The 20,576-nt window shown below is 53.3% G+C and overlaps 1 protein-coding gene across 1 annotated transcript in view; it reads left to right on the top strand.

The window, feature by feature from the left end:
- The window catches only part of COL4A1 (collagen type IV alpha 1 chain), a 132,996-nt gene extending 127,933 nt beyond the window's left edge, over positions 1–5,063 (top strand). The window contains exons 50-52 of the mRNA XM_061435369.1: positions 700–814; positions 1,798–1,970; positions 3,685–5,063. Coding sequence (XP_061291353.1) covers positions 700–814; positions 1,798–1,970; positions 3,685–3,766 — 370 coding nt within the window. The 3' untranslated portion in view covers positions 3,767–5,063. The remainder of the gene's footprint in view (positions 1–699; positions 815–1,797; positions 1,971–3,684) is intronic.
- Positions 5,064–20,576: the final 15,513 nt, after the last annotated feature.

The raw sequence follows: 20,576 nt of genomic DNA, 5'->3' as shown, positions 1-20,576 counted from the left end.
ACTGCTATTGTTTACTTATTTAACAAACCGTGAGTGCACCCTCAGAGGGTGTCTTAGCAGAGTAGGTGCCAGGCAGAACATTCTGGGTCCAGCCCTGGGCAGGTCTCCTCACTGGTCTGTTGGCTCCAGGTCTGGACGGTCCCTGGAAGGAGGCGCACGTGGGCTGCTGGCCCCAGGCTCATTGTTTTTCTTAGTTACTGTAATTCAGCAGATGTTCTTCCATTGAAGATGATTCAGGGCTTAAAGCACCGTGTTCCAGAAGCACTGGCCCTTGAACGGCACCATCTCCTTTTTCTTGAGCATTCCGTGTGTTTGCTGAGGTCCGTGCTCATTGCTGAAACGCCGGAGCATGCTGTGGTTCGCAAAGGAGACACAGACGTCTCCTGCGGCCCCAGCTCCCCCGGGGGAGACGGGCCCTGTTACAACCTGGCTCCGGGTTGCCTTCCCCTTATAACAGAGCAGATGGGGAAATGACAAGTGTTGAGTGTGGCTCAGAGTTTAATATTTGAACACTAAGGCAACTCTATCAAATCAGTGAGAAGCCCTGGGCCTCAGAGTCCAAGCAGGGCACCTGCTCCGTTTGATGAGATGTCACTGGACTGGAAAGACCGAGTGCAGGGCTGGAGAGCGGGTGCCGGGGAGGGGTGGGGGGTGGGCTCCTCGCGCTGAGCTGAGGGTCTTGGCTCCGGTTCTTCGCAGGTGTGCTGTGTGTGAGGCTCCGGCCATGGTGATGGCCGTGCACAGCCAGACCATCCAGATCCCGCAGTGCCCCACCGGCTGGTCCTCGCTCTGGATCGGCTACTCCTTTGTGATGGTGAGTGTTTGGAGCAGCTCCGTGTTCCCCCAAAGAGACGCCCATGACCTCCCCATCTCTCCTATCTGGCTACTGTCCTCACTGCTGGGACGCCCTGCGAAGCGTCCCCAGGAGCCTGGCCCCCTCTGCTGGGAGGGGACACTGGCGGGGGGGCGGTGTCCAGCGCCAGCCCAGAGCTCTCCTCTTCCTTGGAGAGGCTGTTCTGGGATGACCGGATGAGAGGCTGAGTTGGAGCCTCCCTGGGGGAAGCAGGGAGGGGGGTCCCGTTGAGGGGGTTCCCATCTCAGCTTTGCCTGAGAGGTGTGATCATGGTCAGATCTGGAACGTTCTGGGACCCTGGGGTCCTTGTCTGGGAATCCAGGGCGTTAGCTGTGTCCTCACATGTCCCTTCTGGCTCTCAATCCAGAGTCCGCTTTGCTTGTGTCTGAAGTAGCCGTCCTGGAGAGGCTGTCACACCAGACACTTGTATGTCATTCACTTCATGTTTTCATTTCTGAGGACCCTGCGTCAACCCATTTGAACAAACAGTTACCATAGTGGTTTTATTTCCTCTTTTTCTCTTAGTTTTTCCTTTTCAAAGAAAAAAACGCATCATTTTTCTTGACCTTATAAAAGCACATGTAACATCTAACATAGCAAATAAAGGATCTTCGTGACCCTGTATCAGTTTGGGTAGAAAGTCTGAGGCTACTTCAGTTGGCCCCAGCATCCTTTGCACGGCCTGGCTGCCATCGCAGGCCCCGAGTTAGAAGAGGTTTCAGTGTTCTGCAGAGAGAAGAGTCAGGACGGCGTTTGTTTCAGGGCTGATGAACCGGACTGGTCATCTCCCATCCCGGCCGGCAGCTGGTTCCTGGCGCTGGGGGACGTGGCCTGAGGCCACGGGGAGGTGTGGGTGCCCGTGTGTGACCGCAGGAGGCAGAAGGGGTGGCTCTGCAGGGAGGAGCACCTGATCCCCGCTGACTCACAGTCCCGTCTCCCCGCAGCACACCAGCGCCGGGGCTGAAGGCTCTGGCCAAGCCCTCGCCTCCCCCGGCTCGTGTCTGGAGGAGTTCAGAAGCGCCCCCTTCATCGAGTGCCACGGCCGCGGAACTTGCAATTACTACGCGAACGCTTACAGCTTTTGGCTTGCCACGATAGAGCGGAGCGAGATGTTCAAGTGAGTGGCTCTGGCCCCTCCCCCTCGGTGGCTTTTCTTTGCAGTCAGTTGTGATCCGTACGCGTCACCAGTGCAGAGCCGCAGAGACGGTTCTGCAGCAGTCCTTACGGACAGTTCTTCTTCCACATGTAAGAACGAATCCGTGAGTCTGTTCTATGGGGGTGGATAACCGAGACCATGTTCAAGGTGGAGCTTAGGTGACAGGCTTCATTCCTTCATTGCTGAAGAACCACGAAAGAGGAAAGGTCGTTTTCCAAAGCAAATCCACGGCAGCAGCATTAAGACAGCTCAAATCTTCAGACAGAGCATGTTAGACACAGTACCTTTGACCAGCAGGCAGAGTGCGAATAACCTTGGTTTTCATGGTGTCTATAAGGCTGAACTGGGCGTGTGTGTTGAGTCGTCAGTGACTGTTTTTTAGGCCTGCACGGAGGAAAATTAATTTCAGCATAAATTGCAGCCAAAATAGATAGGGAGGGACTTGATAGGAGGGAGGGATTCACCTTTTAAAACAACGGTCTCAAGTGGCCGCTGACCTCGAGTTAGTCTGGAGCGGGGCCCGGTTTGTACTGGACGAGAACACATAAAGAGGCGTCTGTGCTGTATTTAGTACCTGCAGGAGCTGACGCAGGGCGCCGAGGGGTCTGAACAATTACTTACTGTTCTTTCCTCCAAATAAGGACGTCTCAGCCTTGGAGATAAGTGATTCTGTCTTTACCTTTTCGGACAGCATTCTGTTCAGCTGGTAAAGAATCCGCCTGCAATGCAGGAGACCTGGGTTCAATCCCTGGGTTGGTAAGATCCCCTGGAGAAGGGAAAGGCTACCCACTCCAGTGTTCTGGCCTAGAGAATTCCATGGGCAGAGGAGCCTGGCGGGCTGTAGTCCATGAGGTCACAGAGTTGGACACACCTCAGCGAGTCTGCACACATATCCTATTATATGGCCACTTTAATTTTCAAAAGATTTGATGAGTACATGTTTTAGGTCAGACTTCACGTTTCAACCGTCAAAGGACAGAATTCCTAGGATCAGGAAGCATTTGGAAGAGTTCCCCTCTCTTTGGCCTCCAGTGAGACCCACCAGCATGAACATCTTTGCAAAGTTATGAAAGTATTTTGAGGCCTGGCTGATTTTCCCAGATTTGCTGCTCGTCTTGTCATTCAGTGATGATTTAACGGGCTTCCCTGGAGGCTCAGCTGATAAAGACCTGCCTGCAATGTGGGAGACCTGGGTTCGATCCCTGAGTCGGGAAGATCCCCTGGAGAAGGGAAAGGCTACCCACTCAAGTATTCTGGCCTGGAAAATTCCGTGGACTGTATAGTGTGTGGGGTTGCAAAGAATTGGACGTGCCCTTAGGATCTGTGTGTGTGAAGAGAAGACTATTTTCTTAGTCTGGGGGCGTTTATAATCGAGTTGAGAAAGCAGAAGTTTGATGCTGGCGTTCGAGGAGGCTGGGGCCGAGGGCGGGGTGGGGTGGGGGGGTGGTCCGTGGTGGGCGGTGGCTGAGACTTCGGGCTCAGACCGACCTGGGTGACTCTGGGCGAGCTCTCACCCCCTGGGGACGGGATTCCGATGGTAACTCACGGGCGTTGCCGGGGCCGCGGGATGCGCCCAGCGCCGTCCCGCCTGGAGGCCGGGCGGAGGCGGGGTCCCGGGGATCCCCGATGGCCGGCTCGAGCCTCGCAGTGACCCGGCCCCTGTGCTGCGTTGCAGGAAGCCCACGCCGTCCACGCTGAAGGCCGGGGAGCTGCGCACGCACGTCAGCCGGTGCCAGGTGTGCATGCGGAGGACATAACGGAGCCGGCCCGCAGCTGCGTCACGAATGGTGCTACTCCCTCTTCCCCCTCCTCCTCCTCCTAACAGCAACGAGCTCTAGAAACATAGCCCGTGTACCTCACTGTCCATACGAAAACCATAAGGTGCCTGATAGGAACCTGCCAGACTAACACACCCTGCTTCGTTGGCCTCTGCTGCTGAAGGAGAACCAAGTCCACGCCGAGCTGCCTGTAGAGAAGCCCCCGGGCGCTCCCGATGCAATAAAGAGCATGTCTGTCCTGAGTCCGCTGCACTCCTGTGTGACGTGAGACCCACCAGAAAACCAAAGGGTGCTAGGAGGGGGGCGGCCTTCCATCCTGGGGGCAGCCCCTTGGCGTCCCGGCGTCCTGACAGATCCGTTCCACCCCCAGATGGATGGTCTGTTGAGGTCACTGTCGAGCTGTCTCAGAATTCAGGTTCCCTCGGTCTGTCCAAGTACTGGCCGCGTGGAGCCGATGGCCGGGCCCTCCCGGTGGAAGGATGGGCCGGCAGCCCTGTCTTCCGACAGCCCCCTCCCTCCAAAGAAAAATGTCAGTCTTTCTGCTCCGTGTGGTACTATGCAGCTGCTCTTGCAGAAATCACGGATTTCCTGTGGAATAAAGGTGGTCCCCAAAGTAGGCAGAAAGGAAATATATATATATTTTAGTAATTTATATAGATGTCAGCAATTAGGCAGGTCAAGCTGTAGTTTCATTTCCACTGTTAAAATAAAGCTTACATAGTTTCTTTAAAAGCCTGTGTTGTCCTTTAACAGAGGTTTTTTAAACACTAGGGTGTCGAATGTGAAACACCAGTTTTCATTGTTCACCTCGAAACCAAAAGTTGTGTGTTGCCAAAGCCAAACCCAGGTTCACGGACGTGGTGTCTGTTACAGGGAGACGTGTCCTTTGAGTTTCTTGTTTTCTTCTGTATGAGATATCTTCAGGGTTTTAAACACTAATCACAAACTGAATGACTTGACTTCAAAAGCAACAGCCTTGAAAGGCCTTCATCTTAAGAGCATCCGCGTTCTGCGGCCTGGTGTGAGAAGCAGCTCTGTCCAAGCAGAATATCGGTGTCGTTGCCTGTAGGCATTCAGGCGCTCCCTTGGTTCTCGAGAGCTGTGTTCAGACTTCAGCAGGGGAGCGAATGGATGGCAGGGGGGCAGACCACTGTGCCTGAAATGGCATTTCACTCCAAAACGCTTTTAAGACTACTAAGGCCTTCTGTGTAATTCCTTTAAATGTGTATTTCTTAAAAATTCAAATTTGTAATAAAACTATTTGTATAAAAATTAAGCTTTTATTAATTTGTTGCTAGTTTTCCACAGAAACCTCAAAGGAAAGTTTACTGCAGGAGCCACTGATAAATCTGTAAGCTTTGCGCACCTTAGACCATATCTATTTTGTAGTTCTTCCTAATGAGTCACAGACTGGGTATCACTTACAGAAATTACTACAAAGAAAAACAAGTATGGTCTTCTTCATCCCTCCTCCCTTCTCTCCCATCTGTCCATCTAGGCAGCCATCCTCCCCCACCTGTCCTTCCATCCATCCTCCCATCCACCCACCCATCAATCCATCATCCTTCCATCCATCCACCCACCCGCCTGTCCATCCATCCATCCATCCTCCCATCCTTCCATCCATCCATCACCCACCCATCCATCCATCCATCCTCCCATCCTTCCATCCATCCATCACCCGCCCATCCATCCATCCATCCTCCCATCATTCCATCCATCCATCCATCCATCCTCCCATCCTTCCATCCATCTACCCACTCATCCTTCCATCCATCCTCCCATCAACTCACCAATTCTTCCACCCATCTATCCATCCACCCACTCATCCTTCCATCCATCCTCCTACCCATCCTTCCATCCATCCATCCACCCATCCACCCACCCATCCATCCATCTACCCACTCATCCTTCCATCCATCCTCCTACCCATCCACCCATCTTCCATCCACCCACTCCCTTCCACCCATCCTTCCATCCATCCATCCATCCATCCACCCACCCACCCATCCATCCATCTACCCACTCATTCTTCCATCCACCCTCCTACCCATCCTTCCATCCATCCATCACCCACCCACCCATCCATCCATCACCCACCCACCCATCCATCCATCACCCACCCACCCATCCATCCATCTACCCACTCATCCTTCCATCCATCCTCCCATCAATGCACCCATCCTTCCACCCACCCACCCACCCATCCTTCCATCCACCCACCCACCCATCCTTCCATCCATCCACCCACCCGCCCATCCATCCATCCATCCTCCCATCCTTCCATCCATCCACCCACCTACCCATCCTTCCATCCATCTACCCACTCATCCTTCCATCCATCCTCTCATCAACCCACCAGTTCTTCCACCCATCTATCTATCCACCCACTCATCCTTCCATCCATCCTCCTACCCATCCTTCCATCCATCCATCCACCCATCCACCCACCCATCCATCCATCTACCCACTCATCCTTCCATCCATCCTCCTACCCAGCCTTCCATCCATCCATCCATCCATCCACCCACCCACCCATCCATCCATCTACCCACTCATTCTTCCATCCACCCTCCTACCCATCCTTCCATCCATCCATCACCCACCCACCCATCCATCCATCACCCACCCACCCATCCATCCATCTACCCACTCATCCTTCCATCCATCCTCTCATCAACCCACCAATTCTTCCACCCATCTTTCCATCCATCCATCTATCCGTCCTTCCACTCATCCTTCCATCCATCCATCACCCACCCATGCATCCATCCATTCATCCTCCCATTCTTCCATCCATCCATCCATCCTCCCATCCTTCCATCCATCCATCCACTCACTCACCCATCTATGCATCTACCCACTCATCCTTCCATCCATCTTCCCACCCATCCTTCCATCCATCCATCACCCACCCACCCATCCATCCATCTACCCACTCATCCTTCCATCCATCCTCCCATCTACCCACCCATCCTTCCAGCCATCTTCCTATCCGCCCACCCATCCTTCCAGCAATCAACTCACCAGTTCTTCCACCCATCTATCCATCCATCCATCTATCCATACTCCCACCCATCCTTCCATCCATCCACCCCGTCCATTCATCTCTCCATCTGCCCATCCACCCTTCCATTCACCCACTTCATCATTCAATTACTGTGTGTCTCCTGTTTACCAGATACCAGGTTAAGTACAGGATAAATGAAAGTGAATAATATGAAGCCCTTAAGAAATGTTCTATTAAAAAGCAAATCACTGTGGAAGGAACCTGTCACTTGTCAAGAGTGTGAAATGAGGTTATAGATCTGAAAACTATAGTCTCACAATAGCTGGGAGTCGCATTGAGAGCTGGGTTACAATTGAGGATCATGAGAGTTGCCCTGAAGGGGTCTCCGTGAGGGATGAAAGGGAGTGAGAAACGCATGCACTGAGCGGTGGGCCCCGTTCACACCCCGTCCAGGCTGCAGGCGAGGCGGGGGGCGGCGTCATAGCGCACAGACCCCCCCCCCCCCCGGGAGAGCGCGAGGGCCCTTGCCTCTCTCTCCACGTCTTCCTGTCACTCCTTGTTCTGAATCATCCTGAGGATACGTCTGTGCTGGGCCTCCTTTTGACTCGCATGAGAACTTTCCCTAAGCTCAATTCACACGATGCAAACAAAGCATTTAGTTGGATTAGACCTGGGATGATTGCTCTGTGGTATTAAAAGGTGTTCCCGGGGTCACTTTCGAGCACGTGGGTTTGTGTGAAAATCACGCTCCAGTCTCGTCCTCTTCAGCCTTCCAGATTTAAGATGCTTTCAGGCCGTGCTGTAGCGCTTTGTCCTTTCCACCACTTGAGTTTTCTGATTCCTCAGTCTCCCTGTTGGTCTGATGGGCTCCAATGATGCACACGGAAAAGGTAATTGTCAAGCGTTTGTGAAACCTGCTCTTGTTTCTTCACATGCTTTCCTAAACCCTGGGAGGGGCTGTGGTACAACCCACATCTCCTGACAAGGTAAGATGTACGCACAGGAAATATTGGATCATTAGGGGCTGAAGGACACCCGGGTTGCAATGGTTGTCAAGCTCTGCAATCTGCTCTTCTGCTTCCAAACCACACCCCATCATCCACCATGCCATCACCCATCATGCCAGAGATCTGAGACTCTTCCCTTTAGGACATGGAGAGAAATGTTCTACCAGCCTGTTTTTTTCTGAAAATGAGTTTTCCTGTCTTGAAAGAGCATTGTCTTCCTGCGGACCGCACAGGCGTCTCCCAGCTCTGAGATGCAGACACAGCCCACGGTCCAGTAGAGCCTCCACGTTCGTCAGGACAGGCGTGAAGCGATGCTGAGTCCAGGTTACCTGGTTTCCTCTGGGCTCGGCCACGGTGCCTCACCCTCCAGGGTATCCTTGTACCTCCACACTTGGCCTGGCGAGATGGGACGGAGCGGGGCAGCCACCCAAGCTGCCCGCCCTGACCCAAAACCTCTGGGCCACCCATCTCAAGGTCACAGTGTCCTTGGTACTCAGGGCATCTCACATTTGCTTGTAACGGGGGGCTTCCCAGGTGGCACTGGTGGTAAAGAACCCGCAGGCCAATGCAGGAGACATGAGAGATGCGGGTTCCATTCCTGGGTTGGAAAGACCCCCTGGAGGAGGGCATGGCAACCCACTCCAGTACTCTTGTGTGGAGAATCCCATGGACGGAGGAGCCTGCTGGGCTACAGTCCATGGCGTTGCAAAGGGTGGGACCCAACCAAAGCGACCTAGCATGTAGGGTTTGTTTAAAGCTTAGCATTTGTTCTGCAAGTTGGAAAAGCAGCCTTGGACCAGCGAAACCATTTCCTAGCCCACTTTGGAGCTGGCAGGGGCTGGGGAGACCTGGCTCCCTGCGGGGCGACCAGCTCCTGCCCGCGGGGGGCTCCCTGGGTCTGGGTCACCTGTGGGCCTGCCAGGCTGCAGGTACTGCGGGGAGGGGAGCCGTTTCTGGGCTCTGAATCACCCGCAGCCTCCGCGTGGGGGGTGTTTCCTCTCATTAACGCCCAGCCTGTACTTCCTGAGCTGACGCCCGCATGGGCGCCCTGTCCTCATTTACCCGCCAGAAATAGCTGCGCCTCCTCTGGGGGCTCTGCGCCCCAAGGCAGCGCATCTGCTGCTGCCCACCCCCGCCCCCTCCCCGGGTGCGCGAGCCGGGCTGAGTCACGGTGAAACTGAGTCACTCGGCCGCGACCAGGAAAGGCCTTTTTTCGACTCCAGTTTCCAGCGGAGTTGGCGACTTCTGAAACTGTTCCGTGTTTTATCATCCCTGTCCTGGATGATCCCTGCTAGCTCTGAGCAGGCTGTTTCCCACGGTGATTTATTTCTCTGATGCAAATGAGAAAATTCTGCAGAATGTTTTGAAGCAGGCTTTGCTAGCCAATTCAGGCAGATAATATGTATTTACCAACCAGCTCTCTCACAAGGAATTGTGAGGCATTTCCACAAAGCCGGAGCGGCAGGAGAGGTGGGTTCGATCCCTGGGTCAGGAAGATCCCCTGGAGGAAGAAACGGCAACCCAACCAGTATTCTTGCCTGGAGAACCCCGTGGATGCAGGAGCCTGGTGGGCTGCAGTCCCTCGGGTCACAAAGACTCAGACACGGCTGAGCATGTATGCCTGGTTTCTCACAATGTGGAGAGAGATTCCCAGGGCAGACGGCAGAGGGTGCCCTGCCACTTGTAGCCACGCCCCACCTCGCAGGAGGGTGACAGTCTTCTGTGATAGCCGCCGGGACAGACTGAGACCCTCGTGAGACAGGGCCCAGAGGAAGTCTCAGATTCCAAGTCCAGAACAGAAGACCTTGCCTCTTCACTGGAGGGGTCGTAAGGCTACGCAGCGGAGGGCGTGAATGTGGGTGTAGAAACAGCTGGCGGTCTTTTGCCTTACCTGCTGTAACATCCTTACCTAACAGTGTTAAAGATCAACCCTGCAATCCTAACAGGAAAATGCATGCATGCTCACTCACTTCAGTCTTGTCCGACTCTCTGTGACCCCATGGACTGTGGCCTGCCAGGCTCCTCTGTCCATGGGATTCTCCGGGCGAGAATACTGAACTGGGTTGCCATGCCCTCCTCCGGGGGATCTTCCCGACCCAGGGATCGAACCTGGGTCTCCTGTATTGCAGGCAGATCCTTTACCCCTAGTCGCACCTGGGAAGTCCCTTCAGGAGGTCAAGTCCCTGTAGTTACGGGGGGCGGGGGTGGAGCCCGTGTTCCCTCTGTCATGAGGCTGAGTCCATCTCTGCCCCCGAGAACTCCCTTCCTCCCCGGACTTGATGCTCCTCGGGGACCATGTAGGACACCCACATCAGCGGGTGGGCCTCCCTGGTGGCGGGATTGCTCCTGCTCTGCATAGAGGACTCAAGGGGCACCGGATGCTCTGCTCCCTGCCCTCCTGACCTTCGCCAGGAGGAGAGGTGACCTAGGGAGCTGCCCGGCAGGGGTGCTGACCACACGGAGCAGACAGAACCCAGCCGGCTGACCCACGACGGAGCAGAATCTCCCCAGAGCCCCTGGGCCCGTGAGTGTGAGAAGCAGGTCATAGAAACCGCTGAGGTTTTTAGAATCCTTTTCTTATGCAGCACAGACTGACTGACATGGTATCTTTGTGCACAGAGAGGGTCCTTGGTGAGCCTGTTCTGTGCGGAGGATGAGTCAGGACGGCAAAGTGTGGGTTCAGCTCTCGGGGAAGAGGTATTAGGATAGGGCCCTGGTGCAGAGACTGGCTCCAAATTCAAGCGCTCCCCAGAGAAGGGGAGAAACCCAGGGCAGCGTTTTCTCCTTTAAGCCTGCTGAAAATAACCACACACACACACACACACACACACAGGAGCAGGGCAGCCAGGAGGGACACGGAAGCAGAGAAAGAAGGAAGGTGTTCTCCCGGCGTCCACAGTGGAACGGGGAGCTCTCTGCTGTGGGCAGGACTTGTGTCAGTGACGAGGTTCATTCAGGCTGAAGCCTTACCCAGCCGTCGAGAACCATTCCCGACTCTGTCTACTCAAGACAGCACTTTGCTTTGTGAGTCCCGAGAAACAGACTCACAGAAGCCGTCTCGAAACACAAGTCCTCTGTCGGTTTTCTTTCCATCAAGAAGACTTGCGTCTTCTTGAGACTTTCTTTCAGAAAGAGCCCCTGGGAGCATCTTTGTATTGTCCTGTGGGTGGTGGGCACCTTATTAATATTAACCATCTCTCCCCGCATTGCTCTGCTTTTCAGTTGTCCCATCGGAGCTCCCGCTTTGAAGTGGGATTTTCAAAGCAAAGTGATAGCATCGTTGGGGTGATTGGCCCAGCTATTCTGAAAGCTGTAAGTGGCTGAGCTCGGCTCCGGGATCAGGCAGGCAGACCGCAGTGATCCTGGGTGCCCAGCAGCGGGGCTGGGTCAGAGGCGTGTTCTCCATACACTTAGCCTCCCCAGAAAAGGCGTTTTCCTGGATTCCCGGAGGCAAAATCCGCTCCGTGGAAAGGCAGGGAGTAGGCTGGCTTCCCAGGTTCCCAGAGGTGGTCCCCGAGCGACTTCTGTCCACCGCAGGCTCTCCTTGAGGCCCTGGAGTGGGTGTACCCCCTGGAAGGCCCCCATGCCGCGGTCACCTCTCTGAGCAAACATATACCGCCTGGGCGGGGTGCGCATGGGTTTCCATCCTTTTAAGCCTGACTCTCAGGCCTGGGGGACTCTCACAGGGGTTTGAACTGTAGACACCACAGAAAGAAAACCGACAGAGGACTTGTGTTTCGAGATGATTTCGGTGAGTCTTTTCTCGGGACTCACAAAACAAAGCGCTGTCTTGGGCAGATAGAGTCAGGAATGGTTCACGATGGCCCAGGTAAGGCTTCAGCCTGACGACACCAGCAACGAACCTCGTCACTGATACAAGTCCTGCCCACAGCAGAGAGCTCCCCGTTCCACTGTGGATGCCAGGAGAACACCTTCTTTCCTTCTCTGCTTTGGCGTCCCTCCTGGCTGCCCTGCTCCTGGGTGCTGCCCTTGTGAGATGGGATGGCGGGGTCCCCCGGCTCAGCTGGGCATGCCTGGGGCCTGCCAGCAACTTCTTGTCAAGTTGGATCTGGTGAAGCTGGGGAGGCGCCGTCAGCCCTAAACAGCAGCCCCTTGGGGAACTTCCCTGGTGGCCTAGCGGTTAAGGCTTTGCCTGTGGTTAGTGGTTAACAGCTTGCCTGGAGGCCCAGCGGTTAAGACTTTGCCTTCCAGGGCAGGCGTGGGTTCGATCTGTTGTTGGGGAGCTATATCCCACATCCCTGGTGGTCAAAACACCAAAAACATAAAACACAAGCAATATTGTAACAAATTCAGTGACTTTAAAAAAAATGGTCCACATTAAAAAAAAAAAAAAGTAGTGTATTACATTAAAAAAAAAAAAAAAAGCAGCCTTTTGTCAGAGATTGTAACTAGCAACCAATGTCAGCTGTCTCCGAGAAAGGCCTTCCCACCTCCCGCCAGAACCAGCTGGAGTCCTGGGGCCTCCACCAGCCAGAGGCTCCCAAGAAGGCGTCCAGCGCCAGCCTTCTTTTGCCTGCACTAACAGACTCTTTCCCAGAAAAGCTCTTGCAGTTTCTACTGAAGCCTTTTTTCCCCTCACAGACCCAACCGTGTGACCGTGGGCTGTGCCAGGGTGGGCGTCCAAGGCCAGCCTCCCTGCAGAGTCCTGTGACCAGCCCAGCTTACCCCTGGCTTTCAGTTTCTGGGAAAACGCTGTCTCCTGGGAGTCTCGGCGGCCTGGGGGGACGCGTGCCCCCTTCCCACCCCGGCGGGCGCCCGGGGCTCTCTCCCCCACGACCGACTGTTCCCTGAGTCTCTGCTTTGTTATGGTCACTGGATTCAAAACTGTTTTCAGTTTCTTTTCAACTTTCGTGGGGAACATTTGAATCCTCGCCTGCGAAGGCCAGGAGGAAAGGCTTCTTGTCCAAGGCCTCACCGCATTTACATGTTCTTGAAACTTAGTAAAGCAGTAACTTAATGACTCCACTGCGCAGACTCTTGTCTAAACCAGCTGCACAGAACTTCCAGCCCTCCGATGATGCTCTATTCCGACGGCTTGAGGCGTGTTCCCCAAAAGGTGTGTTCACATTCTGGTTACCTGTGACCAGATTTGGAATGGGGTCATCACAGGTATAGGTAGATAAGATACGGTCCTGCTGCAGTTGCTTGGCTCTCGTCTAATGTGACCAGGATCCTTAGGAGAAAAGGAGAGATACCACGGGAGCACAGATGCATGCAGGGAGAGCGCCACGCGACCGCGAGGTGGAGGGTGGGGTGGCACCACGACCACCAGAGGCTGGCAGAGGTCAGATGGCTCCCACCCAGAGCCGCCCGCTGACCCCTGATTTCAGACCTCTGGGCCCCAGACGGGGACAGAATCAAGTTCTTGGTTTGCATCCCCATCTGTGTTGTTTGGTGCTGGCAGCCCTGGCACTTTCCCACGGGGGTTACTGAACACGCTACCCCTGCCCGGCAGACTGTGGTCCCCAAATGCTTGGGGACACAGAGCAGTTTCCACAGAGCCCAGTCTGGCGGGTACATGCCCGGAAGAGACGGGCGTTCTGCGATGCGACTCTGCCACTTTTCACAGAGACGACCTGGGATGCCATCTAGGATGGGCTGGAGGGGCTGACCGGGTCCAGATCTCCCTCCCCCTATTTCTCCCCGATGCGGCCCTCTCTGGGGATTGCCCGTCCTCAGGGCACAGGAAGCCCGTGGTGAAGGGTCCCCAGGCACCTCGGCAGCCTGTACACCAGACCTTGGAGTGACACGGAGTTGGGTCTGAACGCCAGCTCTGTGTTTACTCAGTGTGAGCTTGGGGCCACCTTCCCAGGCCTCAGTATGCTCCCCTGTGAAATGGGCATGTAATTTAATCTGATCTAACCTCAGAGGATGTGAAGTAACACAGACTGCCCAGCCCCTGGCCTGCCAAGCCACTGTGCTCCATGGGCGTGGCTCTCACGTGATCACCAGGGAAGGAGCAGGTGCGGACCCCTCTTAGCTACAGAGCACCCCATCTTTACGGGGGTCGCACAGTTCAGGGGACTCCACACCACACCTGGAACTCACCAGCTGAAGTCCAGACAAATGCGTTAAACCTGTATTTTAAAAGAAAATCATTTAATACATTTTTGAGTAGCACATTCACCTGGTTTAAAAATGTATAAAAAGAGAAGCTCTGAGGAACCTCTCCCCTCCTCCGTCTCCCCCCTTCTGCTAGCGTCCCCTCCCCCCACCCAGGGAAACTCTATCACCACTCGCTCACACGCTCCCAGTGTTTCTGAAAACACAGAAAAAATAAAAACTATACTTTTATTTCCCCCTTTTTTAAGATGGGCGTCTTCACGACGTGCACACTTCTGAACGTGGCTTCTTTCGTTAACTAGTTTATTACTGGTTGACTCCAGCATGGTGGTCTGCAAGCGTTCCTACACAGAGAACCTCTCCCGTCTTCCTCACGCTGCACACACTGCCACATGGATGCATCACACTCATTTTAAAGTGAAAGTGCCAGTCACTCAGTCGTGTCTGGCTGCGACCCCAAGGGCCATAGCTGCCAGGCTCCTCTGTCCATGGGATGCTCCAGGCAAGGATCCTGGAGGGGGTTGCCACGCCCTTATCCAGGGGATGTTTCTGACCCTGGCTTCCTGCACTGTAGGCAGATTCTTTACCGCGTGAGCCACGAAGGAAGCCCATACTCATTTTAACTTGTCCCCTATTTATGGGCTTCTGTGTTGTTTTCCTAACATTCACTGATACCAGCGAGCCTGCTGTAAATAACCCTGGCAGGTGCATCTGCAGAGTAACGACCTAGAAATTGGTTTCTGGTCACAGAGCGTTAGCATTTGAAATTCTGACCGACGTGAATTTTCCCTTCACGTCCAGACTAATGTGCGCACCAGCGAAACTCAGGATGCCGCTTGGCCTCCGTGACAGAACGGACAAGGAAGCTTTCTAGAAACGTCTAGAGCGAAAGATGTCTGGTTTCGTTTGTCCCGTTATGAGGTTACGAGCGAGGCTGAGCACTTTCCAATACGTAAGGACCCTTTGATTTTTTTTCCTTTGTCTCAAAACGATGAATCATGTCATTTGTGTAAAGACAGCGAAACAACCCTGTGCAGAGACCCACGTGGTGTGACTGTCTCCAGCCAACAGCCGTGGGGTGAAGTGTCCTCCAGGCGCTTCAGCCGCGAGCCGAGAGCAGCCCGGTTAATCGCAGCTTCTGTTGTCTGTGCATCTGACGTGTCGCATCTGGGAACTGGCCGATGCTGGGGCCACTGCCCTTCCCGGGGCCGGTTGACTCCTAGAGACGGCAAATGTCTCGGTCTTTTTCAGCTGCTTTGGCACAATGTCACAGACAGGGCGGCTTATGAACCACAGAAATTGATTCCTCACAGGTCCAGAGGCTGGAAGTCCAAGATCAAGGAGCCAGCAGACGAGAGGTGCCTGCTTGGACCCTCCCTCTCTGGTCCTTGTGGCCGGTTGGAAACACATGGCATCCCAGACCCTGCAGCCTTAGACTGGAACTTTGAACGGGACACAGAAAGCGCTTGAGTTATTTTATTTGCTCCTTTCCAAAGCATTCTGTTTCATCACTGCCATCCTAAGACCTTATATTGACAAGGCCTGTTTCTCAGTGTGTTTTCCGTCTGTTTGAAGAGTCCAGACACCCTGTAGTCTTTCCCTTCCCTTTGTGTGTCTGTGTTTTTAAAAAACATGTATTTGCTGCATCAGGTCTTCGTTGTGGCAGGCGGGGTCTTCGTTGCACGTGTCACCCCACGGACTGTGTCCCGCCAGGCTCCTCTGTCCGTGGGAATCTCCGGGCAAGAATACTGGAGTGGGTTGCTATTCCCTTCTCCGGGGGATCTTCCCACCCAGGGACTGAACCTATGTTCCCTGCGTTGGCAGGCAGATTCTTTACCACTGGGCCACCTGGGAAGCCCCTAATTGTGCATAGTACTGCTAAATATATATATATATATTTATATATTTATATATGCGTGAGGACATATGTATTAAAGTGATCTATGATGATCTTTTATTTACTTATTTCTGCCCTGAGAAATATGGAATCTGAGTTCCCTGACCAGAGATCAAACCCATGCCCCTGTGTTGGGAGCATGCGGAGTCTTAGCCCCTGGACTGACGGGGAAGTACCAAGTCTTTCTATGTGTTCAGGTCACGGCATCTGGAGGTATAAGCCTGAATACCACTAATGACATCCTAAAACCTGTCTTATAGCAGACAAGAAAAAAAAAAACCCAACCTGAACAAACTGTTTTAAACAGAGACTAATAGTAATGAGCCATCAAATGATGTTGTAAGCACTCTCTGAGGATGTGGGGAAAAGTATGCTTTCAGAATTCATTATATTTAAAAATAATGCAGAACAGTTTTCTTGGAATTGAAGTAGAACGTGGCCTGCTGACTCCGGAGGTTGGGGAACTCGTCTCCAGGCGAGCAGAGCCCGGGGCCCGAGGGCACCCAGGCCTGGGGAAGGCCCTTGGTCTGTCTCTTTACTCCCATAAAAGGCTCCAGTAGTTTCCCTGTGAATCTGTGGGGCGTGAGGAAGTCACATGGCAGCTTCAGACCAAAGAACACAACGAAGTTTCAGACATTCGGGGAAGCTGCCCGATTCTTGACGACAAGCGCCGTCTCTGCAGGGGCCTGATCTCCAGGGAGGGTCAGCGGGGACGCCCACAGGGAAGGAGACCAGAACGTGGGCCTTGCGCTCTGATGCCGGACCCAGCGGGATCCACCAGGGACCCGCTCACAGAGGGGGCTTCAGAGGGCGGGCCAAGGCTCTCAGCTCCCACTGACCCCTGCCTGCCCCAGTGTGTTCTTCCTTGTCTGAGTCCAGAGGCCAAACACCCAGGACCAGAGCCAGCCGACCATCTGCCGGGTCCGACTGAGATGCTCCCAGGAGGCCGTTATTCTCCGAGACGGGCACGAGGGGGCAGCACAGCCCGCGTCAAGCAGCCCCCACTCCCGGCAAACACGCCCTGTCCCAGGAGGGCGGCTCTGCAGAGGCCCGGTCAGATGCTCAGGCCTCCTGCCCTGCCCCCTGCCTTCCAGCACATGCTCACACATGCATGCGCACACACGCACACGCATGCACACACACACACCGTGCACGCAGGCACACACACACACACGCGCATGCACGCACACACACACACACACACTGGCTGCTGGGATCCACGTGCCTGCAACTGCCACACAGTCCCGTGTGGAACTCCTCCCCATCACACGACAGTGTTTGGAGGGTGTTCCAGCTCAGCTCCAATCTCGCAGAGACCCTCGGAGGCCTGGCATTGCTCCAGGAGGGGTGGAGGACCCTGTAGGGGGCGGCTGCTGGGCTTCCCCAGGGGCCAGCTGCCCGTCTCCAGACGCTGACCCAAGACCCAGGTCCCACGGCAGCCCCTTACCTCAGGGCACCCAGCATTTTATCCTCCCAAAGTGTGGTCAGCAATCCAGCCCAGCCTCTCTGAGCCCCGTAATTAAGAGACGGTCCTGAGTCAGGGCGGCCTCTTGGAGACGCCCTGCGGTCCCCAGGATGGAGCCTTATCACTGGGCGAAGTGGACCCCGTGTGATTGCGGGACTCACAAACAGGACTCGCCCCTCGGCTCCCATCCTGGAGTTAAACACACGGCCTCTAAGAGGCGCAAACAAGCTGCATGCTGTGGAGGCTAATCTCATCACGACCGCAAGCTTGCCAGCCCTGAGAGGGGGCGTCGTCTGAAGTTTTCCAGCCATATTGTGGGGCAAGATTGTCCTAAAAGAAACTGAGTGTCAAGACTTCTGGTGACAGTGGTTGGTGTTTTCCATCTTGGACATCATGAAAAAGATGGGCGGGAACATGCCCAGAAGATGTGCCACATGCCCGGGAAGCCGTGTGGCATTGGGGGCACCCTCTAAGCAGGGACAGGGGCGGCAGTGCGCCTTGAGATGCAAGAGCTCCCGGTGGGCTGCAGTGGGTGGTGGGCTGGCCTGCTCTTCCCCAGGGGCTTGTCGGCCCGCTCACCTGGGCAGGGACAGGGCAGGGAAGTCTGAGATGCAAGTTATGGTCCCGGCACATTCAGAAAAGAGAGGACACCAGCTCTGGTCTCTTGGAAGCAGATCAGATCAGATCAGATCAGTCACTCAGTCATGTCCGACTCTTTTCGACCCCATGAATCGCAGCACGCCAGGCCTCCCTGTCCATCACCAACTCCTGGAGTTCACTCAAACTCACATCCTTCGAGTCAGTGATGCCATCCAGCCATCTCATCCTCTGTAGTCCCCTTCTCCTCCTGCCCCCAATCCCTCCCAGCATCAGAGTCTTTTCCAATGAGTCAACTCTCCGCATGAGGTGGCCAAAGTACTGGAGTTTCAGCTTTAGCATCATTCCTTCCAAAGAAATCCCAGGACTGATCTCCTTCAGAATGGACTGGTTGGATCTCCTTGCAGTCCAAGGGACACTCAAGAGTCTTCTCCAACATCACAGTTCAAGAGCATCAATTCTTCGGCGCTCAGCCTTCTTCACAGTCCAACTCTCACATCCATACATGACCACAGGAAAAACCATAGCCTTGACTAGACGAACCTTTGTTGGCAAAGTAATGTCTCTGCTTTTGAATATGCTATCTAGGTTGGTCATAACTTTCCTTCCAAGGAGTAAACGTCTTTTAATTTCATGGCTGCAATCACCATCTGCAGTGATTTTGGAGCCCAGAAAAATAAAGTCTGACACTGTTTCCACTGTTTCCCCATCTATTTCCCATGAAGTGATGGGACCAGATGCCATGATCTTCGTTTTCTGAATGTTGAGCTTGAAGCCAACTTTTTCACTCTCCTCGTTCACTTTCATCAAGAGGCTTTTGACTTCCTCTTCACTTTCTGCCATAAGGGTGGTATCATCTGCATATCTGAGGTTATTGATATTTCTCCCGGCAATCTTGATTCCAGCTTGTGTTTCTTCCAGTCCAGCGTTTCTCATGATGTACTCTGCATATAAGTTAAATAAACAGGGTGACAATATACAGCCTTGACGAACTCCTTTTCCTATTTGGAACCAGTGTGTTGTTCCATGTCCAGTTCTAACTGTTGCTTCCTGACCTGCATACAAATTTCTCAAGAGGCAGATCAGGTGTTCTGGTATTCTCATCTCTTTCAGAATTTTCCACAGTTTATTGTGATCTACACAGATATAAACATCTGAATGCAGAGTTTCAAAGAATAGCAAGAAGAGATAAGAAAGCCTTCTTCAGCGATCAATGCAAAGAAATAGAGGAAAACAACAGAATGGGAAAGACTAGGGATCTCTTCAAGAAAATCAGATACCAAAGGAACATTTCATGCAAAGATGGGCTCGATAAAGGACAGAAATGGTATGGACCTAACAGAAGAAGAAGATATTAAGAAGAGGTGGCAAGAATACACAGAAGAACTGTACAAAAAGATCTTCACAACCCAGATAATCACGATGGTGTGATCACTGACCTAGAGCCAGACATCCTGGAATGTGAAGTCAAGTGGGCCTTAGAAAGCATTACTATGAACAAAGCTAGGGGAGGTGATGGAATTCCAGTTGAGCTATTCCAAATCCTGAAAGATGATGCTGTGAAAGTGCTGCACTCAGTATGCCAGCAAATTTGGAAAACTCAGCAGTGGCCACAGGACTGGAAAAGGTCAGTTTTCATTCCAATCCCAAAGAAAGGCAATGCCAAAGAATGCTCAAACTACCGCACAATTGCACTCATCTCACACGCTAGTGAAGTAATGCTCAAAATTCTCCAAGCCAGGCTTTAGCAATATGTGAACTGTGAACTTCCTGATGTTCAAGCTGGTTTTCGAAAAGGCAGACGAATCAGAGATCAAATTGCCAACATCCGCTGGATCATGGAAAAAGCAAGAGAGTTCCAGAAAAACATCTATTTCTACTTTATTGATTGTGCCAAAGCCTTTGACTGTGTGGATCACAATAAACTGTGGAAACAAGTAGATGGCTTAATTCAGTGGTTTGCAGAGTTCAGGCCCTAGACCAGCAGCAAGAGCAGCCCTGGGGACCTTGTTACAGACACAGACCCCAGGGCCCCAGCCCAGACCTTCCAGCCCAGCAGCTCTGAAGAGCTGAGAGCCGACATCCACGTGTGACGAGCCCTTCACGTGGGGGAGATGCACAGTCAAGTGTGAGCACCCCTGGTTTACTTAAATAGCAACCTGGAGATATGAATGAGTATTCAAAATTAAAGGGGTTAAAAATAAAATTGTCTTTTATCCAGTGAATCCCTTCCTAGGAATGGACTTTCTTTTATGCATTTATTTTTATTGTTAATTAGAGTATAATTACTTTACCATATTGTGATGGCTTTTGCAACAACATAAATTGCCCATTGGAATACACATGTCCCCTCCCTCTTGAACCTCTGTCCCGCCTCCCTCTCTATTCCACCCCTCTAGGTTGACTCAGAGTGTGGACACACTCCTGCAAGTGTGTGATGAGGCAGACACAAGTTCTGGACAAGATGGAGACACTGGAGGGTGGTCTGGCGGAGCTCTGGTGAGCTCAGGGAGGATGCACATGTGGTGAACACCTAAGATTTCTCGTGATGCGTTGGCTCTGCAGACGCCGGTCCGTGAAGACGCTGGATTCCTGGTGGTAGAGGGAAAGCCTCCTGCCCAACCGTCTACAGGATGCAGCCCTGCTGTGTGCGCCATTGGCGGTAACATGCACACACAAACACATTGGATAGTTTGTGCCTGGAAAATACACAACATGAGCTCGTACAA

This window comes from Bos javanicus, chromosome 12 (assembly GCF_032452875.1).
Source record: "Bos javanicus breed banteng chromosome 12, ARS-OSU_banteng_1.0, whole genome shotgun sequence".
NCBI lineage: Eukaryota > Metazoa > Chordata > Mammalia > Artiodactyla > Bovidae > Bos > Bos javanicus.
Note: the sequence above shows the minus strand (reverse complement) of the source record. Positions and strands in the feature narration are given on the sequence as shown.